The sequence below is a fragment of the Drosophila obscura genome, unplaced genomic scaffold, assembly GCF_018151105.1.
Source record: "Drosophila obscura isolate BZ-5 IFL unplaced genomic scaffold, ASM1815110v1 contig_176, whole genome shotgun sequence".
NCBI classification, from domain to species: domain Eukaryota; kingdom Metazoa; phylum Arthropoda; class Insecta; order Diptera; family Drosophilidae; genus Drosophila; species Drosophila obscura.
Genome location: NW_024542763.1, coordinates 779,455 through 805,988, shown reverse-complemented (window position 1 = coordinate 805,988; position 26,534 = coordinate 779,455). Strand labels below are relative to the sequence as shown.

At 45.1% G+C, this 26,534-nt stretch overlaps 1 protein-coding gene across 1 annotated transcript; it reads right to left on the bottom strand.

The window, feature by feature from the left end:
• Positions 1-81: 81 nt before the first annotated feature.
• On the bottom strand, positions 82-26,510 carry LOC121403923. The gene is made up of 4 exons (XM_041592215.1): positions 26,029-26,510; positions 21,817-25,731; positions 11,807-12,055; positions 82-325 (listed from the first exon to the last, which is right to left on the bottom strand). The coding sequence occupies exons 1-4, from the start codon at positions 26,508-26,510 to the stop codon at positions 82-84; spliced, it is 4,890 nt and encodes a 1,629-aa protein (XP_041448149.1).
• Positions 26,511-26,534: the final 24 nt, after the last annotated feature.

Sequence of the window (26,534 nt, the reverse complement as noted above, 5' to 3'; positions counted from 1 at the left end):
TGGGAAGCGTCCGTCACAGACAAGAAGGAGGTGCCTCCATGGACGGAAATCGACGCATTCCTCACTCAGTGCTATTTGACGCTAGAGGCCATGGAGTGCGACCCATCCATTTCCAAAGGCGATCTGAACCCACCACCGTCCAATGGTAATCAGAATCCGTAACACTCCAGAAGCCAGTGCAATCCATTCCGTTCCCAAACCAATTCTGTTCCAGGGACGCCTCACTCGTTCCATAGCAACGGTAATCCAAGCAGGAGCACATGTGATCTCTGTTCCAAAGACAATCACTTGATAGGAGTATCTCATCACTTCCTGCACGTTCCAGCTGCATTAAGCAAATTCAGCTTTGTTTAAACTGCTTCGCAAAAGGCCATAAACTTAGCGAATGCCAAAGCACCCGCAAATGCATCACTTGTGGGGGCCGGCACCACACACTTCTCCAGTCCAGTGTCCAGCGAGTCCAATTCCACAGCTTGGCAAGCTGGCAAGTATCTGCCGCACAAAATTCAAGTTCTTTCAAACCTCATCCTAACGTTCAGACGTATTTCGCCTCCGGCACAAGCTTTGTCCTTCTAGGCACGGCAATTATTAATATTTTCCACCTGGGAAAAAATGTCACTCTGATCGACTCGGGCTCCGAGGCAACGTTCATTACGGAACGCCTTTTCAACACGATTCAATTGCCATTTCAACGTATTCAGACACAGATCTTCAGTCTCAATCAGACAGTAAGCTCTGTCAGTTTTCCATTCGCTCCCCAAGAGGCCGGGCTTATAATTTAACGCCACAGCCTATGTTTTCCCGGAATTGGCAAAGAATCTTCCGTTGCATTCGATCTGGCAAAGATTATTGAAAGACTTGCCAAGCCTTCCCTTGGCGGATACGACGTTTTTCGAGAACACACCAATCGATGTCCTGATTCTAGCCGACATTCTTCCATCCCTAATGTTAAGCGGCCTACAAACCAATATATGTGGTTCTCTCCTCGGCCAAGAAACCATTTTTGGTTGGGTGCTCACTGGTCCCGTGTCCAATACGGCGAGCAACATTTTCATGTCAAATTTCCAGAGCAGCTTCCAATGTCCCAAATGTGCCCGTCATCCGTTCCAAGCTCATTTCTAATGCTTCTTCGACTTTGTCACTTCGCCCTAGCGTTCCACCTCCAGACATTGCTCTTCGATGCCATTTCGACCACACCGTGGTGCCGTGGAGAGCAGACGTTCCCGAGGTACTAAGGCTTACCAATGACGAGTCTGCTCTGAAATCCATCCTCTACGGAAATGCCGCAGCTTTCTTCGCCTGGATTGCGAAAGGAGGCACCAAGCTGTCCTCCACTTCAGCTACTGCACTCCAGCCAGGATTGCCGAAGCGGTGATCGGTGACCGGAATAACCACACGTTGCTGCACATGGACGCGTGTGAGTGCGATACTCACTTTTCTCGACGTCTAGCCAAGCTCCGCGTACATCTGTAACGATCAGACAATATACCAGCGATACTTTAAATCACCAACTGAAGATTTTTATTGGGAATAATAGTTTTGGGAACCGCAGCCGACCCGACCACATCTACCCTCCTACAAACACCCATTGTCCTGACTGATACACCATTTCAATTCAAAAGATTGCAATTTCCCATTCGATTGGCATTTTCAATGACAATAAATAAAGCTCAAGGCCAATCTCTGCAATTGTGTGGTCTAGATTGTATGTTGCCTGTTTCCGTGTCGTTAAACCAGACAGCCTTCATATGAGTGGAGCAGAGTGGAGAAACGAGAAATATTGTACACCCACATCTACGTAGGTTGCTAATTAAGTTTCTGGCCTAACTATAAAAAACACAATTTCGGTGCTTGAATCATGTTTTTTTATACCCCTACTCAAAAAAGAGTTAAGGGGTATATTAGATTTGTGGTAAAAGTGGATGTGTGTAACGCAGAGAAGGAAACGTTTCCGACCCCATAAAGTATATATATTCTTGATCAGCATCAATAGCCGAGTCAATATAGCCATGTCAGTCTGTCTGTCCGTCTTGTTGAGCGCCTAGATCTCAGAGACTATAAGAGCTAGGGCAACCAAATTTGGTTTCCAGACTCATGTGATATCACACTGCTACAAGTGTATTTCAAAATTTCGCCCCGCCCCCTTCCGCCTCCACAAAGAACGAAAATCTGGGGCAGGCACATTTTTTAAGATACGATAAAACTAAAAACGCAGTATCGTAGTATTTTCAGATGCTTCCCCACCTCCTCCAGCATGAAATACGCTACTGATTCTCTTTCTCGCTCGCACACTCTGCCGCGCTCAGTGCGCGAGCAACCCCTAGCGGAGGAGATGTAGAATATAAATGGAACGTGTACAATCTACATGTTAGATGTAGAATATACATTGTAGATGTAGATAGCAGATGTAGCAAAAAAATGTAAAATTTAAACTTTTTTTTTTAATTCTAAAATTCAAAAAAATTATAAGCTCAAAGATGAATATACTGACTGAGTACGGGTATAAGAAGAGTCACGTCCCCAGAAGCGATGTGTCCTTTACTAAGCAACCAATTATCACGAACAGCTGGGAGGTTTATCAGGGGTTTTATCTTCGCAAGTAACCGGTCACCTAGTGGCTCGTTTTCTGAAAATGTTTTTATTGTTTTGAACAACATTCATATTTGCCAGGAGAATGTTTGTATGAAAAAAAATTTTTTTTTTAAACCAACCTTCGATCGAGAAAAAATTAATATTTAAAACGGCTGGACCGATTTGGCTTAAATTTATTTCAGTTGTTCGGATTTGCCAGAAGTAGGTTTGTACGGAAGAAAAATGTAAAAACCCGGAATTCCAAAAAAAAAGCTTAGAAAATAGCTAAGCAAAATTAATTTGTTTTGTATTGTAATTTACTTAAATAATTTTTGATTTATACTATAATGATTAGACAGTATATCCTTATTCTATTCAGTATCAAAATGACTAAAACATTTTCAAGATCAACAAGATCATTATCATTAACTATATTTATGCATTTTGTGCCATACAATTTTATATGTGTAGCTGTTGCGCTCTCGGAACATATATTGGAGCATATAACGCTCAAATGATCAGCTGATGTTATGGCAGAATGTTGAGCGATATACATATAAGAAAATATATACAATAGGCTTGGCCAAAATTTGACAACAAATTTTTTTTTTCAAGCGATTCTTTGTTAATAAATAAAATTAAAAAATTTGTTTTTAATTTTTAGTGTAATGTTTAGAAGTTTCCACATTTTTATGGTTAAAAATACATTTTTATATTAGTACTCAATCCCAATCGATTGGTTGGGACGTATTGTCCAGTGTACAGTGTTGGCCTTAGCACGTTGCCTTGCACACATCCATTTTTACCACAAATCGTATATTAGATTTTTAGTTAAGGTGGATGTGTGCAAGGCAGATAAGGAAACGTTTCCGACCCCAAAAAGTATATGTCGGATCATAATACTATTACCAGTGTAATTTTGTCTGTCGGTTGCCTACGTATCCCCTTTTTGATTGTTCTCAGTGTATTATCACTGTTTTCTTTGTACTTCGCTCTTTGTCGTATGTTTCATCTCCTTGGCCGAGTTGCAGTTGTTTCTATATCGCCCCAGGTGTTCATTAGCGAGTGTATTCTGAGAAATTCGCTCGGACAGGATAAAAGGATCGAGAGAAAGGGAGCGAGAGAAAGGGAGCGCAAGTCGAGCGTGTTCCTCTGCGGTGGTGAGTGTGAGGGAGGCAGATATAGAGACAAAGAGAAATTGCGTAACGAGTAATAATTGTCTCGGAGCTCTGGTTTGCAATACCGAGAAAGTAGTTGCGTTGGAGAGTTTGCCCACACCACGAGTCAAGCAGAGTAATTCTCTATTGACGTATAACCCTTGTTAAAATGGCAGATCCAACCCAGGAAAATATTAATCCAACATCAGAAGTGGAGCAGTTGCGTGTAGTTCTGGAGCTGGCCAAAGATATGCACGCATCGACTACACAGAAGACTGGCGTCCCTCCGCCAAAATTTAACCCTGACGCAGTGGGCCCTGACGCCTCCCAATAGTGAGTTCCAAGGAGGCGACCTTTACCAAATCAGGAGCATTTCAGCAGGAGAGCATCAATCAGTGCTTTGTGACAGAGCCTTAAGGAAGTATGACACAGCGACACTTGGCAGATGACACTAGGTAGTACGATCTTTCCAATTTGTTTTGACTCTGGGGCTGAATGCCCGATGATCAGAGAAAGTATTGGTAAAAATTTATCGGAGAAACGCATCAATAACATTGTAATGTTAAAGGGTAAAAGGGTTAAAACACAATGCAAATCATAAACACTGTTGTAATTAATGAAAATGCCCTTGAAATATTGTTTCATTCCGTACAAGATAAACAATTTCAGAATGATATTGTAATTGGACGAGAAATTCTTAAGCAAGGTGTTGTTTTACTTTCGTTCGATAAATTTGAAATCTTGAAACCCAAATCTGTTAATGTTTGTGCAGCTTATGAAATGCCAATTAGTCTATTTAATGTTAATATTGACCTGATTGATAGTGACCAAAGATAAGTTGATTAAATTACTTGAACAATATTTTGCAGCTTTCATTGACGGAACGCCTTGCTCTTTTGTTAGTACTGGTGAAATTAAATTACGATTAATAGGCTCAAACAAAACCGTGCAGCGGAGACCGTATAGACTCAGCCCTGAAGAAAAGCTAACAGTTCGGTCTCAGACAAGTGAGTTAATAAAATGTAACATCATTAGACCCAGCTGTTCTCCGTACGCTAGCCCTATTTTGCTGGTTAAAAAGAAAAACAATTCGGACCGACTTTGTGTCGATTATAAAAAGCCAAACTCAATCACGGTTTCTGACAAATACCCCTTGCACTCATCGATGACCAGATTGCCAGGCTATGTGGAGCTAATTATTTTACTTGTTTAGACATGGCTAGCGGATATAATCAAATACCAATGCACCCTGATTCGGTAGAATACACTGCGTTTGTAACGCCAGAACGTAAATAAGAGTTTTTGAAAATGACGTTTGGTTTGAAAAATGCATCATCCGTTTTTCAACGTAGCGTCATGAATGCTCTTGGTGACTTAGCTCAGTCACACGTTATTGTTTACATGGATGATATTATGGTGGTGTCACCTACCATTGGGTTGGGTCTGGAGCTGTTAAGCGTTTTCGTCACTATTTGCTGGGACGTGAGTTTGTAGTATATACTGATTGTAACTCTTTAAAGGCTTCACGCACAAAATTGCAATTGACCCCTAGAGTGTATCGGTGGTGGGCTTATTTACAGTCCTTTAACTTCGATATACAGTATAGGGAAGGCAAACGTATGGCCCATGTTGATTTTTTGTCAAGAAATCCAATTCAAGTAAAACCCGATTTTATAAAATGTAAAATTCCTTAAAAACGAGTGAGACTGGCAGAGATTTCCAACGATTGGCTCTTAGCTAAGCAGCGACTTGATTCAGATCTGATTGATATTGTTAACAAACTTAATGACAGTGAGCTTGCTGAAGATTTGACAAATATATACGAAAGAAAGGGTGTGTTGTTTCGCAAAATTCAAAGAAATAATAGAACGCGTTGATTGCCGGTAGTACCAAGTGCATTTAGATGGTCAGTAATAAATCAAGTTCATGAATCAATTATGCACTTAGGTTGGAAGAAAACGCTTGATAAAGTTTATCAATATTATTGGTTTGAAAAGATGAACAAGTACGTACGAAAATTTGTTGATAATTGCATCACTTGTAAAACAGTTAAGGGGTCGTCGGGAAAAGTTCAGGCAGAGCCTCATCCCATTCTAAAAGGGAATATACCTTGGCATACCGTACATATAGATATCACCGGAAAATTAAGCGGCAAAAGTGACCTTACAGATTATGTGTTTGTACAGATTGATGCTTTCACAAAGTACGTTTACTTGTTTCATACTCTCAAACTGGATACCGAGAGCTGTGTGACGGCTATGAAATCATCCATTTCTTTGTTTGGGGTTCCGACCCGAATCATTGCCGATCAGGGTAGATGTTCTGTGCATCACAAAATATTAAGCTTCATCTAATTGCCACGGGAGCTAGCCGTGCTAACGGCCAGGTTGAGCGTGTGATGAGCATTCTGAAAAATCTATTAACCGCTGTTGAATCAAGCCAACGGTCTTGGCAGGATGCCCTGGGAAAAACACAGCTTGCCCTCAACTGCACAGTCAACTGTGCAACTGGAGCTAGTCCCTTAGAGCTTCTGATCGGCAAAGAGGCTCGTCCAATGGGCATCAATAGGTTAGGTTAGGTTGTCCCGGACGGCCCTCACGGGGCCACGCATAGGACAATATGGCCCTTAGTTGTCCGGATTGGTGCGTATAGACCTTCTGAGTGTTTTTACGCGGTTTTGAAATCCGTGAGGATCAAGGAGAGTTTTGCAAAGGCAAGGAGTTTCGCTGGCGTCCTCTTGGATGCATCTTCCAGCGATGCCAGTACCGGGCTGCCAAGATGTTTGTTTCTTGCCCTTGAGAGGGCCGGGCATTGGCAGATTAGATGTTCCAGGGTTTCGATAGCCCCAGATTCATCACATTTCCTGCACTTGTCACTGTTGGTGATGCCTAGTATGACTGCATGTGCTGCAGCCAGGCAATGACCTGTGAGTATACCTATTAGCATCCTACAGTCCTTCCGTGGTAGGTGTAGTAGGTATTGGCTGAGTTTACCATTGCTCTCCTTGCACATGGTTTTGTGGCCTGTATGTGTGCTCTCCTTTCTAGATCGCTTTGGAGCGCTCTGAGGGAGACAGGCACGTTCGCAGTCCTGTCGTTTGCCAGCCCGACGCCTTCCTCAGCCAGTACGTCTGCTGTCCCGTTGCCTTCGATGCCCTGGTGGCTGGGAACCCAATAGATCCGCACTGACTTAGTCGTGCTTAGGAAATCTAATGCCTCCCTGACCAGACCCTGCCAGGACATTTTTGGAACTGACCGCTGACGACTGCATGGATCTTATCGCCGCCTGTCTGTCCACGAACAGGTTGATCACATTATGTGGGCGTACCGTACATCGAGCAACCTCCGCCGCTTTCCGTATGGCAAAGACTTCTGCCTGGAATATGCTGCATTGGTCCGGTAGCTTATAGGACAGCCTTATTTCAGGGTCTGTACAATATATGCCCGCACCTACTCCTTCCTCCATCTTGGAGCCATCCGTGTATATTTTGATGTGTTGGGTCTGGTCCCGACCCCTTTTCCAGTCGTCGGGTCCCATAAATGAGGTTGTGTTTACGTCCAGGCAAGTTTGGGGGATAATGTAGTCAGATATACTGGTCATGTCTCGGCCAATTGAACTGTGCCCGAATCCCTGTAGAGACATGTTTCCTGATGCTACTAAGCGTTGTGCCGCCTTTGCTGCAATCAGTTGAGCGTGGATGTCCAGGGGGTCGATTCCGATTATGGTTTCGAGAGCTTTTGTTGGGGTTGACCTCAGCGCCCCCGTAATGCAGAGCAGTGCCTGCCGCTGGGTCCTTTCCATAAGCTTATTGTACGTCTTCTTTTCTGTCGCTTGCCACCACACTAAGACTCCGTACAGCAGAGTCGGTCGCACCACCGATATGAAGATCCAGTGCATTAAGAGGTGACAGGCCCCATGTGCTGCTGAGCATCTTCTTGGATGCGTATAGCGCAATGGTGGCCTTCTTCACCCTTTCCACTACATTGGGTCTCCACGCCAGCTTGCTGTCCAGTACTATGCCGAGGTATTTGACTTGTGTTTTAGGGGTCAGACTGGTTTTTTCAATTTTCGGGGGGATCCATGCCGGTACCTTGTATCTCTTGGTGAAGAGAATGAGGTCCGTCTTGTCCGCGTTGATACTGAGTCCTACTTTTCCTGCCCACTCACATATCTCCCTGAGTGTTGATTCCATTATGGAGCTGAGGGTCGATGGACATACTCCCGTAATAATTATGCTTATGTCATCTGCATAGGCTGTTATTTTTGGGGCTCTCCTCTCGAATCTCTTTATTAAGTCGTCGACCACCAGGTTCCACAGGAGGGGCAACAGGACCCCACCTTGTGGTGTGCCTCTATGCGCCCCCCTCACCATGGAAGCGGTGCCCCACTCTGATTGCACCCGTCTGCAACTTAGAAGGTTCTTTATCCAGAGGTTGATTGCGGGATGTGTGTTGGTCGCTTCTAGGCGGTCCATAATAGCGTTCGTAGTGACGTTGTTGAATGCTCCGGATATGTCTACGAACACTCCTAGAGCATACTTTTTATTATGGAGGGCTCTCTCGATGGTGGCTACTAGCGAGTGTAGTGCCGTCTCTACCGATTTCCCTTTGGTGTAGGCATGCTGGTTGGTTCACATCAGTCTCCCTACATCATTCCTGATGTGTAGATCCAGCAGCTTTTCTAGTGTTTTGAGTAGAAAGGAGGTGAGGCTTATCGGTCTGTAATCCTTGGGGCTCATATGGCTGCACTTTCCTGCCTTTGGAAGGAAGACAATCCTCGAGGTCCGCCATTGAATAGGGATATAGCCCGTGCTCAGGCAAGCTGAGTATATATTGCAGAGAGCCATGGGGTGATCACGTCTTTGGTCACCTGTAGCATGGGAATATACCGTCTAGTCCAGGTGCTTTTGTACCCGCAAAGGGGTCTATAGCCCAGTGGATTTTCTTAGACGATATGAGACCTGTTGGGGGATGCTCTTCCTCAGTTGCTAGGTCCTGATGCGTTGTAGCGTCAGCAACCTCGGTGCATCCTGGGAAGTGAGCTTCCATTAGTGCTGTTAAGGCTTCTTCACTGCCCTCAGTCCACTGTCCATCTTCTCGCTTCAGCTGACTCTGTATGGTAGGTTGCTTTGATAGCAGCTTCCGATGTCTAGCCGTTTCTGGGACTTTCTCGATATTGGAGCAGAAGTTCCTCCACGAGTTTCTTTGTGCCCTGCGTATTTCCTTCTTGTACTCCCTGAGTAGGGTTTTGTATTCCTCATTGATTATATCCTCGTTCGCCTGTTTGGCGATTTTGAAGAATTCTTTGAGGTTGTTTCTTTGGAGCGATAGGTCCTGGTTCCACCAGAGTGGTTTGGTCCTCTTTTTCGTTCTCGAGGGTGGGCACGATGCGTGGTACACATCCAGTAGTTCCTTGGATAGGGTCTCTAGGGACGTTTCTATGTCTTCCGGGGATTTCACTGTGCCCGGACGATTCGCGAGCTTCGAGGTAACTGTCTTTTTAAACTTTTCCCAGTTTGTGTTCCGGGGGTTTCTATAGACAGTTATCTTCGGAGAGTGTTCAAATTCGCACTTAAACTGGATGTACCTGTGGTCTGAGAAGGATGGTCTTTCAAGGACTCTCCAGCCAGATACCACCGTACTTGTTCCCGCTACGAGTGTTAAGTCTAGCACGTTTGAAGAGGTGGGACCTACAAAGGTGTATTCCTCTCCTACGTTTGCTACTTCTAGGTTAGTTGATAGTATGAAGTCTAGGAGGGACTCACCTCTATCGTTGATGTCGGGGCTTCCCCACACGTTGTGATGTGCGTTTGCGTCCGTACCGACGAGAAGTTGCTGGTCCTTCGGGCTGGATTCCGCCACTAGGTGCATCAACTCTTCAGGTGGAGCTGGCCTGTCGTGTGCCATTTAGCAGGAGGCTACCATCAGGCGCCTTTCCTTGCTTTCTAGCATCACCACGGTTAGATCGTCAGTGCTGTAATGAGACATAAGGTGAGCATGGATTCCCTTCCGTACGAGTACGGCGGTTCTGTTCCTGCTTACCGATGGTGGATAGAATACGTTAAAATTTGAGGACTTTAGCCCGGCCACAGCATTGCCTGAGGCAACCCATGGCTCCTGGACTAAGGCTATGTCGGCGGGCCCTTGCTCCATGGCAAAGAGGAGCTCCGCCGACGCAATTTTACTTTTGTGGAGGTTGAGCTGCAGCACACTCACCATGTGCGTCTGGCTCAGCTCCACTCGACGGGTTGACTACTACCGTCAGGTCACCGTCCTCCCCCTCTTCCTCCGAGTCCAGCGCAAGACCCTTTGCGGCCTCCACGATGGTGTCCAGACCAAGGTCCTTCTCCACCTCGCCCGCCTGCAGAGTGTGCGCATCTTTGTCCTCGGGGTGGCACTTTTTCAGCCGCAGGTACACACTGCCTATCCCCCACGCCATCTTCCCGAATCTTGGGTATAGCAGGTCCTCTGCCTCCTTGCTGATCTGGATGATCGCACTCTGGCCCCCCTCGTTGGGTAGTGGGCTCCCGATATGCAGAATCCTCCAGTTAGCCGTTGGCACATCGGGGTTCTGCCTCTGTAGCAGCTTCAGCGCACGGTCCCCTTGGATTACGATGGGGAAGAGTACCTTTGCCTTTGGTATGGACGGGATTAGCTCCCTGTCCACCACCTCCAGCTTGGCCCCCTCCCACAACGCTTCCAGTTGGCAGACCGTTTGCGTCAGCCACTTGAGTGTGGGGTCGTCCATACATTTAAGTATTTTCACCCCGTTGAGCCACCCTGCACCATCGAACGTGGGCATGGGGGCCGTTGGGTCCTCCTTCTGGCGAACAGCGCATCCACGAGCCGAGCGTGCACCATCTTCCACCGCGCCGCCGTTATTTTGCCATTCTCTTCGCTCCGGTCAATGAGTGCCACGATTAAATGTCGTTTGGTCACCTCACTGACCTTCGCTTTTTGGGGACGTTTCGCCTGTTTGGGTGTGGGGGCTGCCACCTTGGGCCCGAGTTGCCGCTTGCTCACCGGAGTGTCGTTCTTGGCACTCTCGGTCGAGCGTTGCCTTTTGGTGGCGAGACTCTCCTCCACCTTGTTGGCAAATCCCTCCGTCGATGCCTTCATCTGCGGCATCTGCGAAGAGTGCAGCCGGCCCTCCTTTATCCGTTGTTCGGCCCAGGTCATTTTGGCCTTCTCCTCCTCAGAGAGGTCCTTCCTGCCCTGGAGCCGTCCCATGATCTTGAGGGCCGCTTTGTAATGCGCCTTCGCCTTCAACCCCTCCTTGGAACGCTTCGGCCCTTCCCTACGCAGGGAGCTGGAACCTGGTTCCGGGGAGCGGAGAAGGCTTTCTTCCTCCGTCTTGGTTACAGAGAGCACGCTCTCCAGGTCCGAGTCTGTATCGACCACGGCACCTGTGCGGCTCAACTTGGAGTGCGTTTTTGTGGCAGTGACATTGCAACTGATATGACCTGCTCCCGTCCTATCAGAGGTGTGGCCGCTGGCGACACGCAAAGAGGATTGCTCCTCCCCGTGCCCGCCGGTGGTAGCAGCCACGCTTTCCAACGACGTTTGGGTTGACATCCCAACCCTTGTTTCATCCTTCGTCCGCTCCATTGTTGGCCCAGTGGGTCCATGCTGGTTAATATTTTTCGGGGGGACCACCCCCTAGCGTTTTATGCCTACCCGCCAGGCACCTCCAGCCATGGCCATGGTTCAGTTCCCCCAAATTTTTGGTCGGGAAGACCTGGACCTGGCCTTGGCTAGACACTGCATTACCCCGGACAGAGCAAGCGGCAATGCATTACCCGATTCGGGATAATGCAGTGCCCATTGCCCAGCCGGCACCCTCTGGGAGGGTTCAGCTGGAGGATTTTCGCCGGCCATGGGCACCAATAAATATGTACAAAAAAAATATTACAAGAGTAAAGCTGCTGTAGTTAAACACAAGGTGGGTGAGCGAAGAAAGGCATCAGACAAAGTTAGATGCAAAGTTTAGAGGTCCATTTATTATATTAGAGACTCTTGATGGGGATCGATGTGTTGAAATCTTTGAATACGTACGAAAAATGCCAGAGGGTCGCATACCGAATGAATTGGATATCACTGGAGAAGATATAATTTTGCCTTAGAGTCCAGTTGGGACTGAGCCGCTTGAAAGGGTTGATGAGTAGTCCCGTCCAGTAAGGATGAAGAGTCCAGGTGAGACTTATCGTATTCCGTCCAGTACGGATGAAGGGTCCAGGTGAGACTAATCGTATTCCGTCCAGTAGTGATGAAGAGTCCAGGTGAGACTTATCGTATTCCGTCCAGTAGGGATGAAGAGTCCATGTGGGACTGAATAAGTAAACGAATCAGCCGGGTCAGCTATGATGATTGCATACTGATTATACAGGTTAAAATGAAAAGGTAGTATTTGAAAGAAATCGAATTTGAGTTATTTTCTATTTTGATGGAATTGTAACTTAGACGAAAAAAATATTGAAAAAGTTGGTGTGACTATATTAAAATGAATTTTGTAATTTTCGTTAATGAAAAATAACAGGAAGAATGTTAAGCAAAAACTGATTTAAAATCTAAATGTAAACATATTCTCATAGAATATTCTCTTCGTTTAATAAAAGCCTAAACTGTATTATTTTATGTCAATGTTATTTATTGGACACTGTAAGACAACTACACGAGGACGTGTAATTGTCAGAATGGCCGTGTCGGATCAAATAATATTTTGTCCTGTCGGGTGATTTTATTGTTCTCAGTGTATTATTACTGTTTCCTTTGTACTTCGCTCTTTGTCGTATGTTTCATCTCCTTGGCCGAGTTGCAGTTGTTTCTATATCGCCCAGGTGTTCATTAGCGAGTGTATTCTGAGAAACTCGCTCGGACAGGATAAAAGGATCGAGAGAAAGGGAGCGAGAGAAAGGGAGCGCAAGTCGAGCGTGTTCCTCTGCGGTGGTGAGTGTGAGGGAGGCAGATATAGAGACAAAGAGAAATTGCGTAACGAGTAATAATTGTCTCGGAGCTCTGGTTTGCAATACCGAGAAAGTAGTTGCGTTGGAGAGTTTGCCCACACCACGAGTCAAGCAGAGTAATTCTCTATTGACGTATAACCCTTGTTAAAATGGCAGATCCAACCAAGGAAAATATTAATCCAACATATATATATACTTGATCAGCATCAATAGCCGAGTCTCTGTCTGTATGTCCTTCCTGATGAGCGCCTAGTTCTTGAGCCTTGTTTCCAGACTGCTACAAGTGTATTTCAAAATTTCGCCCCGCCGCACAGTGTATCGAAGTGCACTGTTTTTGGACAAAATTGAGCCGACAGCTCAAATGATGTCTGATTTTGAAAATTTTATTTTTTATAAAGACTGCAATGTAGAATCGTCATTGAGTATGTATAATTTACATTTTATATGTGTAATCGACATTGTAGATTTAGATAGCAGATGTAGCAAAAAAAAAATTTAAAATATTTTAAAATTATATATAAATCATAAGTTCACAAATTTATATACTGACTTAGTACGGGTACTCAAACGTTCCTTCTCGTTTAAGTTAGTTTTAAAGAGTTGCCAATTCTTGGCAGGCAGACCTTGTAACTGCATTTATTATGTGTAGTTAAACCAAACAATGACTAAAATCAGCCAACATTTGAGCTGTCGCCAGAACTTTGTCCAAAAAAGGTACAAGATACAAAAGATACACTGCATAGTGGCCGCAGTAGCAAAAGTTGGGGCATCAAATAAACTGCAGATCCCAGGGATTTTAAATTTGATACAGTTAATTAAAAATACATATAAAAATTGCGAACATTTTTAGATTGATTGGACCACGCCCCTACGCCCATATTAAATATATATTATAAAATATTATTAAAATATTAAAATTCTTTGAACTTGATACCAATCTATGTATATAATTTATAATTTATAGTAATATTTTTAAACATAAAATTTTATATTTTTTTTACTTTCATTCTCAAATGAAAAGGAATTAATACAAATATTCATTATCAGAATTGGAATCTATATCAAATTAAATTTTGTCCCCGCTTATTATAACAGCTGACTCAGCGAAAAGAGCAATCACTTCTGACGGAAGCTCGCTATTAAGGAATCCGAAGAATCCAGTGCGTGGTATATTCTGTATATATAAGGAGGCAGTTTTATCATCATGTCATCGTCTTAGTCAATGTTTTATGTTAAGATTATTTTGAATTCTTGAAGTCTAGTGTAAGTAGGTTAGGGCAAGGCGGGAGCGCAATAAAAGCTCGCTCTTTCGCTCAAGGCGAATTCGCCCCGCTTTGCCACCGTAGGTTAGCTAGGCATAGAATGAATTGTAATGATTTTTAGAATATAATTGTTCAAATTGAATTCGAGCGAGCGCACCGAGAACTTCTTTCGTCACGCATTTTTAATAAAACTTTACGCCACCCAAGTATTTTCGGTCTTTCGCATTTACAAAAACTATTCTAAATTTTCAAAAGCTATGAAACTTTTGAGGAATTATTTCAAAGAAATAAGAAATGGCAATTAAAATTGTTTTGAAGCATTCAATAATTTTTAAATAAAATTCTAATATAGAGGAAAATAGTTGGTTATTTTCGAAAGTCCTCCTAGCAGTATGCCAATCTAATCCAATCCAAATGAAACTGTAATATTTCTATCAGCAATCTCATTAATACGTACGGTGATTAATTTTGAACGTCTTCCTTTACTCTGTTGTTTATTTTCAAAATATGTTCTTTAATTTCCTTTATAAATTATGACTAAAACTTCTTTTTGAAACGTTATTATCCTCTTTGCATTGTGATTTACCATATTTTGTAATGAAACTTGAGCCATGGTTTCCGTGACTTCAATGTCAACTTAGCTTTGTAGACTTTATCATAGCTGGGTAATATTTCATAGCCTTGTTTCCGTATTAAAGTCCTTATGCTGTTGGACTGCCTTTTGGTAAAGGAATTCTCCAGTAAAAATTCTAAAGCTTCATCTTCGAAAATTGGAACGGGCTTTAGTATGTTATCACTTTTTTTTGGGACATTGGGCATTGGGCATATTGGGTTAAGCATGGCAGTCCTTTCGAATATCTTATTAAATCATCTTTATCAATTTGCAATGTCATTTTTCCAGCAAGCCACTTTGGATGTTATTCTTTAAATCTTGTTATTTTCCTTTCCAAACACCCAATTGGAAACCGTTTTGAGCCCACCTTGAATCCAAATCATTTCATCTTTACTAAATTCGAACGTGCATATCTACAACATTATCAAATATTTACCAAACGCGCAAAAATAATTAGATACACTAAGTTAAGCACACATTAACGAACATAAATTCAATATTGGTCCCGAGAAGGAGCTACAATAGTGCCAACTTTTTCTCCGCTAAATACTTGACTTATAGGTTAGGTTTGCCAAAAAAAAACAACACGACAATACCACGTAAAAGCAAAGTCAAACCACATACCAACACTAACATTGATATGCATATCAAATTCAACATAGCTTTATTGATGTTTTCATTTCAAAGAAATTGATATAACCAAAGAAAAACGGTTTAAAATGTAATGAAAAATCAAGTTTACCAGCTGCACTATAACCTCAAATAAACGAAGCTAAAAATCAGCGGCCTTTAAGGGCTTCGCAAAACTACTGCACAAAACAGTTTTGAAAATTGTATTTTTATCCCTTTTTGTAAATTCTATCATAATAAGAAAATATCGTTTCTGTATTTAAAAATTTATATTTTGGACTCTATGCCCTAACTATGGAAAATCCGGCCTCTGTGCACTGTGGAAAGTGGCAAATTTTTGAATCAAACTTAATTCAGTGTGATCTCACATGAGTCTGGAAACAAAATTTGGTTGCTCTAGCTCTTATAGTCACTGAAGAGACTAGCAAGACGGACAGATGGAGCATGTAGATTATACATGTACCATTTAGATTCTACATCTTCTTGGCCAGCGGGCGCTCGCGTACATAACGAGGCAGAGTGTGCGAGCGAGAAAGAGAATGAATAGCGGGTATCATGCTGGAGGAGGTGGGGGAAGCAACTGAAAATTAATTTCTTCATTCTGGCTATAATTATGATCCGATCTGATTGAGATTCGGCAATCTGGTAGATATGGTCATTCTCTACAATACTGCATTTAGTTTTATCGTATCTTTAAAATTGTGCCTGCCACAGATTTTCGTCCTTTGTGGGTCGGAAGGGAGCGAGGCGAAATACACTTGTAGCAGTGTGAAATCACATGAGTCTGAAAACAAAATTTGGTGCTCTAGCTCTTATAGTTATAAGCTCACAAATGTATATACTACGCTGGGCAAAAAAATTTTGTTTTCGAAATTCAAACGGGACACCCTCCTAGTTTTTTTACCTTCGATTTAATAGTAGTTTAAATGTTCTTATTTTTTTTTTTTTTGACGCTGCTACCTAATTTTACAAAAAATTTGATTGAAGAAAATAAAAAAAAAATTTGTTTGCTTAATGAGTTGGATAACACTACTCGACAAAATTGAACTTTTTTTTTAGGCTGTGAACCAAAATGACTTTTTCTGATAGATTTCGGGATTTTAAAACTGTTTGGTTACGCAGCCAAATAGTGGCCAAATGCATAGATTATAGCCAGTGGTGCAGCAGTAGAGTAAATCCTTATTATTGTTCGTTGTTTGCACTGCCCACTGTACTAAATTGTCATTTACCTACAAACTCATGCACGCATTCATGCTCCCTCACCGCAGCAACCTATGCAGCCGTCCTCTCTTCCCTCCTCCTCCCACACCTTTCTTTCTATCGCCTTTCGCTATTACTCTCTCGATCTTTCGCTCTCTCGCTCGCATTAGGGCACGGGCAATTCGCCCGCCTGCCCTTTGAATTAGTCTTGATCTTGCAATCACTGCGCATCGTCTTGGAATCGAGCTATTCAATCCGACACCGTCTTGAACCGACCCCCGCGTCTTCAATCTGACCCCGTCTTGAATCCAGCTAACTATCCGTTCGACTCTGTATCGCTTATTTACTTCACCACAATAAACTGTGAATATATATATTGAACAATCATCGCCTTTTTAATAGTATCGCAATACAACGCTACTGAAGAAGCTCAGTAGCTCAACATTTGGTGACCCCGACGTGATATAAACATAAACTCTTTAAATTGTATCACAAAAAACATTTTCGTTGGATAAATTCGCTTTGAACCACGGTGTTTCGGTTCATCGTTTGTGCACAAGCAACAGAAACGGTTCTCGCGTCATCTGCTTTGCGGTCTGCTTGCTTGCTGTTGTTTCGTTTCGGTTTCGTGCTCTCAGTGTGCATGCCTTTGTTGTTGTCGGATGCACAAGTGCAGTGCGTTTCAAACTGTTAGCTCTCGCTGCTGCTCTGTAAAACTGCAAGACTGTGTGTTTTTAAACGCTGCGATCGATTGTACAGTTCGTGTAAAACTGTTCGAGGTTATTCACCGGCTGTTAACCTCTACACTCTCTCAGTGACTCTAAGCCCAGCTTTTCTATTGAACATACACGATGGCTTCTAATAGCACCCCTTCGATCTTGCCCCCCTCACCATTGTTCGTTGATTCGGAAGCTGCATTCTACAAGCGCAAGGTGCAATCCATGCTAGGGGCGGCACGGAGAATCGAAACGGCCGTCGGCAAGGAGAGGATTGGCGAGCTCAGTGAGGAGGAGCTGAACGTGAGGCTGAAGCTGCTAGCGGATCTTGTAGCTTCATTCAACGAGCACCATAATGCCCTGGAGAAGATTGATCTCGATGAGATCGGTAGTCCCTTGAGGGATGAGTTTGACGAGTGCGTGGTCATGCTGGAGATTCGCATGAAGCGAGAGTTAAACAAGCGGCAGCCCACAATGCTACCATGTTCAACAATGCGGGCGGACCATGTAGGAGAGGCCCCAACTACGGTCGTCGTGCAAAGTCGGCCACGCCTGCCGGAGTTGAAGCTACCTGAGTTCGGTGGGGGCTACGCTCAGTATTCCTCGTTTTGGGGCATGTTCTCCTCCATTATAGATAAGGACCCTGACCTTACGAATGTCGAGAAGCTGCAGCATTTACGATCATGCCTAAAGGGACCAGCGCTGGACACGATCTCGTCGCTGGAATTTAGCCACGCCAGCTATCCTATTGCTCTAGATTTACTCAGCAAACGATTTAATAACAAGCGTCTCATCTTTCAGGCACATGTCACAGACATTCTGAGCTTGCAGCGTGTCGAGGCCTCATCTGTTTCCCAACTACGGTCCCTTTCGGATACAGTTAATGCCAATCTGCGAGCGTTACAAAGTATGGGGACAAAGGAGCAGATTGCTGACTGCATCCTAATACACAGCCTACTACAGAAGGTGGACAGCGCCACACAAACCAAGTGGGAGGAATGCTCGTCGTTGGATAGCATACCCTCCAGCCAGCAATTCGCCACGTTTCTGGAGCAGAGATGCCAGAGGTTGGAAACCCAAGAGCACGCAAATGATATGTACACCCAGAGCAGTCGGAAACACTGTCTAATCGCAACCAGCTCCAAGGTCTGTACATTCTGCGGTGATCCAGGACACTCCATTTATGCGTGTTCACAATTTGGGAATCTTTCCGCTCAACTTCGGCTTCAGGAAACTAAGAAGCTGTCACTGTGCACCAACTGTCTCCGAGCAGGCCACACGCAGGGTGCATGTCATTCTCGATCCTGCCGAATATGTGGTGCCAGACATCACACTCTACTTCACTTCGAGTCCCCGTCTTTCGGTTCTCAATCCATTCTGCCATCACTGTCACATTCTACATCAGCTCCGCAATTGCCCGCGGGACCCTCTGGCGTTGTACATACTGCAACAGCGTCAGCCACATCGCTTTTGGCCCAGAGTCACAGGCAGGACATCGTTCTTCTTGCCACTGCCATAATCAGCGTAAGGAATCGCTCTGGTACACTCATTCCATGCCGTGCCTTGCTTGATTCTGGATCGCAGGTGCATCTCATTACTTCTCGCCTGGCTCAGCAGTTGCAGCTTCAAAGGAAAGTGTCGGATGTTTTGGTGTCTGGTCTCGGCGAGTCGCGTGCCACATCGGAAGGATGCTGCGTAGATATCAACCTGGAATCACGCACATCAAGCTATGCCACGACCATTTCGGCAGTAGTTGCTCCCACCATTACGTCCAGTCAACCTAACTGCAATATCGACCTAAACAGCTGGAACATTCCCTGCAACACACAGTTAGCGGATCCCAAGTTCTACAAGTCTCAACCTGTGGACATTCTTATTGGAGCGGGACTGTTCTTTGAGCTTCTCTGCATTGGCCAAATCCAATTGGGGAGCTGGTCTGCCACGTCTTCAGGAAACCAGGCTAGGATGGATAATTGCAGGAGAGGTGTCTCAGTCTCGCGCATCAGATCCACGTTCTCCTGTGTTATTTTCAGTTAACCAGTCTAAAGTGCCCCCTCGCACGAGTATTGGACCTCTTCGTCGAGTCAGGCATGGTTTCCGGAGTGGCTATACTAAAGACGTCACCTGGATCAACAAAGGAAATGTGGCTGCCAAAGAAGGATGTTAAAGACCCGTGATCTTCAACGGGGGGAGTATGTTTGGTTACGCAGCCAAATAGTGGCCAAATGCATAGATTATAGCCAGTGGTGCAGCAGTAGAGTAAATCCTTATTATTGTTCGTTGTTTGCACTGCCCACTGTACTAAATTGTCATTTACCTACAAACTCATGCACGCATTCATGCTCCCTCACGGCAGCAGCCTATGCAGCCGTTCTCTTTCGCCTCTTCATCCCACACCTTTCTTTCTATCGCCTTTCGCTATTACTCTCTCGATCTTTCGCTCTCTCGCTCGCATTAGGGCACGGGCAATTCGCCCGCCTGCCCTTTGAATTAGTCTTGATCTTGCAATCACTGCGCATCGTCTTGGAATCGAGCTATTCAATCCGACACCGTCTTGAACCGACCCCCGCGTCTTCAATCTGACCCCGTCTTGAATCCAGCTAACTATCCGTTCGACTCTGTATCGCTTATTTACTTCACCACAATAAACTGTGAATATATATATTGAACAATCATCGCCTTTTTAATAGTATCGCAATACAACGCTACTGAAGAAGCTCAGTAGCTCAACAAAAACTTTTGTAGTACTTTATATTTATTTTTATGGTGTAATTATTTTTTTAGAATTTTTAAAATCTGGTTTTTTTTATACCCGTACTCAAAAAAGAGTTAAGGGGTATGTTAGATTTGTGGTAAAAGTGGATGTGTGCAACGCAGAGAAGGAAACGTTTCCGACCCCATAAAGTATATATATTCTTGATCAGCATCAATAGCCGAGTCTATATAGCCATGTCCGTCTGTCCGTCCGTCTGTCCGTCTGTCCGTCCGTTCTGTCCGTCCGTCTGTCCGTCTGTCCGTCCGTCCGTCTTGATGAGCGCCTGGATCTCAGAGACTATAAGAGCTAGAGAAACCAAATTTGGTTTCCATACTCATGTGATATCACACTGCTACAAGTGTATTTCAAAATTTCGCCCCGCCCCCTTCCGCCCACACAAAGGACGAAAATCTGTGGCAGGCACAGTTTTAAAGATACGATAAAACTAAAACCGCAGTATCGTAGAGAATGCCCATATCTACCAGATTGCCGAATCTGAATCAGATCGGATCATAATTATAGCCAGAATGAAGAAATTAATTTTCAGTTGCTTCCCCTTCCCCACCACCAACAATCGACAACGCAACTCATTTTCCTTCTCGCTCGCACACTCTGCCGCGTTCAGTGCGCGAGCAACCCCTAGCGGAGGAGATGTAGAATCTAATTGGAACATGTACAATCTACATGTTAGATGTAGAATATACATTGTATATGTAGATGTAGATAGCATATGTAGCAAAAAAATGTAAAATGTAAAATTTTTTTTTTTTCTAAAATTCTTTAAAATCATAAGCTCAAAAATGTATATACTGACTGAGTACGGGTATAAGTAGAGTCGCGTCCCCAGAAGCGACTCACACGTTCCTTCTCGTTTTTCTTGGTTTTTTTCAGTGGTAGTGCTTCTATTTTTCACATTACTTTAGTATCTTATATCTTTTTGCAGTTCTGAAAAGCTGACAAACGCAGCTATAAATCCGACCCAGATCTTTTGTATCTGCAGCTTAACGCCTGGAATATATTAAGCTTTCAAATTCAAATTTCATAATTTTTGCGGTATTATTTTTCGAAATTTTGATTTTAAAAACTCGGGAAAAGTCGAAAAAAAAATAATTCTTGGCCAACATTGTTGGTTTTAGATAGACGCATTAATTAGGCGTCGTTAAAGGTATTGCTCATTAAAATCTATGGAGAAACGACTTTCGACTTTTCCCGAGTTTTTAAAGTAAACATTTTGGGAAAAAATAACGCAAAAAAATATGAAATTCGAATTTGAAAGCTTAATATCTTCCAGACTGCTACTGCAGATGGGGAACCCCAATGGCGGCCTTAAGAACTGCAAAGTTTCATTGCAAAAGCAGATATAAAATACTTAAGTTAGTTAAAAAAACCCCCAAAAACATTAAAAAAATACCAGATTTTAAAATATTCTTTAAAAAAAACCAAACCAAAAAAAAAAATCATAATTTGTTAAAAAAATTTAAACCCCAATGTTGAGCTATTGAGATTTTTCAATAGCGTAGAGTTCAACCCACAGTTTGTCTTGATTATGTTAGTTTCTTTATTTTCCATGCAAGGCGAGTGGGAGTAGAATGGGCAAGAGTTAGCAACAGGCGGACCCGTGGTGGACCGTGTTGCAGCGAAAACAATAATGGGTTTTTGTATAAAGGTTAATAACAATGTAGCAGGTCACTGTGCCAACCGACGATATGTTGTACGTTTTATGATGCTAGATTTCGAAGTGTCTCTGCTGCGCAGACGAGCCTCCCTCACAGCCTTCGTCGGCTGACGATTTTCGGGAGGGGGAAAATGACTCAAGAGCGCAGAGTCAGGTAGGCAATGTTGTGAGCTTAGCTCTGCTCTCTTTGCGCTGCCATGGGCCGGCGCTTAGCCGAACATTCTCCCCCCGTTGAAGAGCACGGGTCTTCGACATCATTCTTTGGCAGCATACACAGCTTTGCGATAGCCCTCGTGGTGCTCCCAGTAGCCGTTTTGAGCTCAGCTACCCTGGAAACGCCATCTCTGCCGGCGATCAGTTTCGTCACCCTTCCCAGCGGCCACTTAAGTGGAGGCAAGTTCTCGTTCTTTACGAGGACCACGTCGCCTACGCTGAGGTTAGGCTGCTCAGTCCTCCATTTTGCCCTCTCCTGCAGAAGCGTGAGGTACTCCTCTCGCCAGCGGGACCAGAAAGTCTGCTGCAGGAAGCTGACCTGCTGCCAGCGATCAAGACGATTGAAGTTGAGTCCGGTCACATCTGGTTCCGCGAAGGTACGGATTGGAGCAGTACCTAAGAAATGCGCAGGTGTTAGCATGTCTAAATCGTCAGGATGCTCTGAAATGGGAAGCAATGGCCTTGAGTTTATTATGGCAGTGATATGGCACACAAGCGTTCTCAGGTCATCAAAGCACAGCAAGGAGCTGGAAGCGGAACGATAGAAATGATGCTTGGCTGTTTTAACCGCAGCCTCCCAGAGTCCGCCAAAGTGGGGAGAGCGAGGGGGAATAAACCGCCAGTCAATATGATCCGCAACGCAAAACTCCTGAACTTCCTTCATATGCCTTTCTGCCAGGAACAGCTTCTTCAACTCTGCCAACTCGTTCTTTGCTCCCACAAAGTTGGTTGCGTTATCGGACCAAATTTCCCTGGGCCGACCGCGAGTTAAAATGAATCGCTTTAGTGCGCTTATGAACGCTGGCGTCGATAGATCCTGCACAAGCTCCAAGTGAACGGCCTTGGTGGCAAAGCATATGAAGAGGCATATGTAGCATTTGATGGGTGGTCTGGTCCGCACCTCACTCTTATAAAAGAACGGACCACAAAAATCCACACCGGTGACTGCAAAAACGTACGACGCATTCACACGATCCTTCGGCAAGTCGGCCATAATATGCTGCAGCAGGCGCGGCTTGGCCTTAAAACATCTGGTGCAGCGATTTACGACGCTGGCCACTGTCTTGCGCCCTCCAATCGGCCAATACTCATGCCGAATAAGTGCGAGCAATGACCGAGGCCCAGCGTGCAGATTCTGCTCATGGACATGCACAATTACAGCAGATGTAACGGGATGACGCCTTGGAAGAATGACTGGGTGCCGTGCGTTGAAATCAAGTGATGAATTTTCCAACCGCCCACCGACGCGTAACAAGCCATGGTCATCCAGGAACGGCGCGAGTGACGAGATGGAGCTAGACGACTGCACCTGCTGTTCGTCACGCAGAGTCTTGTAGTCAGGCCACAAATGCACTCGCTGAATCGAACGAAGAAGTATCCGCGTACCACCAACGATGTCAGCTACTGTTAATCCGGACGACCTTTTGCGCTGCAGAAACTTGAATACATATCCAAATGTGCGCTGGATCTTTCCGAAGGAATTGGAGAACTTTCGGCCGTCAGATAAGTCTACGAATGGACAAACTGCAATCAGGACTCTCTTGCGCAACTCCAGTGTTGGCGCAGATTGAATAGACGCTGCTGGCCACAGAGGTTGCTCATCTTGAAGAAAGGGTGGCCCGTGGGCCCAAAGATGCGATTCCAGAAGCTCTGACGGCGAAGCGCCTCTGGACAATATGTCAGCAGGGTTCTGGGCGGTGGGCACGTAGCGCCACTCCATCTGAGCAGTCCGCTCCTGAATGGCTGAGACCCGATTTGCAACGAATACGTTAAAGCTTGATGAGTCATGGCGCACCCAAGACAAGGCAGTTGTGGAGTCCGACCAGCAATAGAAGCTTCCAGTGAACAATTTAAGTTTCTGTATCTCACTGATCAATTGAGAAAGCAAGTCAGCGCCACATAACTCCAACTTGGGCACCGTCAATACCTTAAGAGGGGCGACACGAGACTTCGCACACAGAAGTTGCACGTGCGCGCGATTATTTGTCCTTGACACAACGTAAATACATGCTCCATAGGCATCTAGGCTGGCGTCACAAAACCCGTGAACTTCCACTGTTGAATTGGGGAGAACTGACAGACGAGGAAATCTAAACAGTTGAGGGGTGGACAAACTCTCGCAGAAAATGGTCCACGCTGATGAAAGAGACTCTGGCAGACTCTCATCCCATTGGAGCTGCTCCTTCCATACCAACTGAAGGAAAATCTTTGCCTTTGCGATGACAGGCCCAATCAGTCCTAAAGGATCATAAAAACGAGCAATCGTTGACAACATTGAACGTTTCGTCGGCTTTGATGGCAGCTGCGTGGGTACTACCGAAAAGAGAAAATTATCAGATGAAGGCTCCCAAACCAATCCAAGAGCCTTTGTGAAGTCGGTGCCATCGTCGAACCTTAGCAGCGTTTCCTTATCCTTGTCAGGAATTCCCTCAAGTACGCCAGGGACGTTGGAGCACCATTTCCGAATTGGGAACCTTCCCCGAGCCAATAACTGGGATGTCTGCCTCATCTTTTCGCGCACTTCCTCTACAGATCCTCCTCCAGTCATCAAATCGTCGACATAGAAGTTGGAGGTCAACACTTCCGAGCCAATGGGAAATGCAGCCCTCTCTTCTTCTGCCAATTGGAGCATGGAACGAATTGCAAGATAGGAAGCCGGTTTGGTTCCATATGTTACTGTGTCGAGCTTGAACGCCTTCACATCCTCGTGAGGGGAATCCCTCCATAAGATGCACTGCAGGTAATTGTCCGGCTCAGATACTCGGACACACCTGTACATCTTGCAAATGTCACCAGTCAGCGCAATGAGGAACGTACGAAAACGAAGCAGCGTATGTAGCAGCTTTGGCTGGATAGTAGGCCCCGCCATTAGGACCTCGTTTAACGAAAAACCTGTTGATGTTGTGGCAGATCCATCGAACACAACCCGCAATTTGGTGGTCGTGCTGTCCTCCTTAAACACGCAATGATGCGGTAGAAAATAGCGACAACGACTGAGCAGTTCTGATTCCACCAACGACATATGATTAAGCTCTTGGTACTCCCTAATGAAAGATGCGTACTGAGCCTTCAGCTGCGGACGACGCTCAAGTTTCCGCTCCAAGTTGAGGAACCGCCGATATGCTTGCGTGTATGAGTCGCCCAAGATATCCAAACTTTTCTTGATGGGCAGCTTCACGGCAAACTCTCCAGATGACAGGCGCGAGAAATTTGCTTTGAAGTGATCTTCACAATCGACATCCTCCTGCTTGACCATTACCGAATCTTCAGTGGAACTTTCAACCTCCCAGAAACGCCTCAGTAACAGTTCCACTTGATCAAGAGACTCCTGCCTGGCGTCAGATGAGGCCTGAGCCCCAAGTAAGGCTGTCCTACGCGTTTGCTGACCACCTCCTGAAACCACCCATCCAAGGCGAGTCTTCTGAAGCGATGGCAAGCCAACATCCAATTTGATTTGGCCAATGCACAGCAGCTCGAAGAATAGGCTAGCCCCAATGAGCAGGTCAATACGCTGTGGCCTGAAGAACTGCGGATCTGCCAATGGTAAATTCGGCGGAATTTTCCAACCAGAAACGTCAACTGAAAAGCTGGGCTGCTGCTCGGTGATTGTGGGAGCTACCAACGCGACGAAACTGGTACTGTAGTCAGAGGCTTGGGACTGCAAGTTGAGTCCCACAGTATAGCCCTCCGATACAAAACTGGAATCCCCAAGACCCGATACTGCGGCCGACGACATGGTCCTTTTCAGTCTAAGTTGTTGGGCGAGGCTGGAGGTTATAAGGTGCATTTGTGATCCGGAGTCCAAGAGTGCCCGACATGGTACGAGCGATCCAGCACGATCCCTCAGCAGAACAACTGCAGTGGCTAAGAGCACAACATCCCTGCAAGAGTTCTGTGCAACCAGAGAGGCAGCTGAGGACTGTGGCTGCGCTTCAGGGTGCGGGAATGAAGAGACAACGGGTTCCGTGGGCGAGGGTCTGGCGTTTAAATGCAATAAGGTGTGATGTTTGCTACCACAGTGACGACAAGTTGATGACCTGCAAGTGCGCAATTGATGGCCAGCCTTCAGGCAATTCAGGCAAAGACCAAGCTTTTTCACCTCAATTAGGCGAAGGGACGGCGAAAGATTCCCAAACAGCGCGCATGTATATATGCTATGGCCAGCAGTATTGCAAAATAGACACTCAAGAGAAACAGACTCAGTGGCTACAAATGAACTTCTAGGGTTGCTCTGTACTTTTTTTATCTTTCCCACCTGAATGCCAGGCGTATACATTGCCATAGCGTGCTCCCGATTCTCCAACTTCTGACATCTTTGCTCCAGAAAAGCGGTGAATTGTTGGCTTGTGGGTATGCTGTCCAGCGATGACGTTTCCTCCCACTTGGCTTGCGTAGCGCTGTCCACCTTCTGCAGCAGGCTGTGTATCAAGATACAGTCTGCAATCTGCTCCGTTGTTCCCATACTCTGCAAAGCCCGAAGATTAGAATTCACAGTGTCCGACAAAGACCGAAGTTGCGACACAGACGAAGCCTCTACGCGCGGAACACCCAGAATGTCCGTGACATGCGCCTGAAAAATTAAACGTTTGTTATTAAAACGCTTATCAAGGAGGTCTAGCGCGATGGGATAGCTGGCGTGCGTGAACTCTAGAGACGAAATAGTGTCTAGTGCTGGTCCTTTCAGGCAGGAACGCAGGTGCTGCAGCTTCTCCACATTTGACAAATCGGTATCCTTGTCTATTATGGAGGAAAACATGCTCCAAAACGAGGAATACTGAGC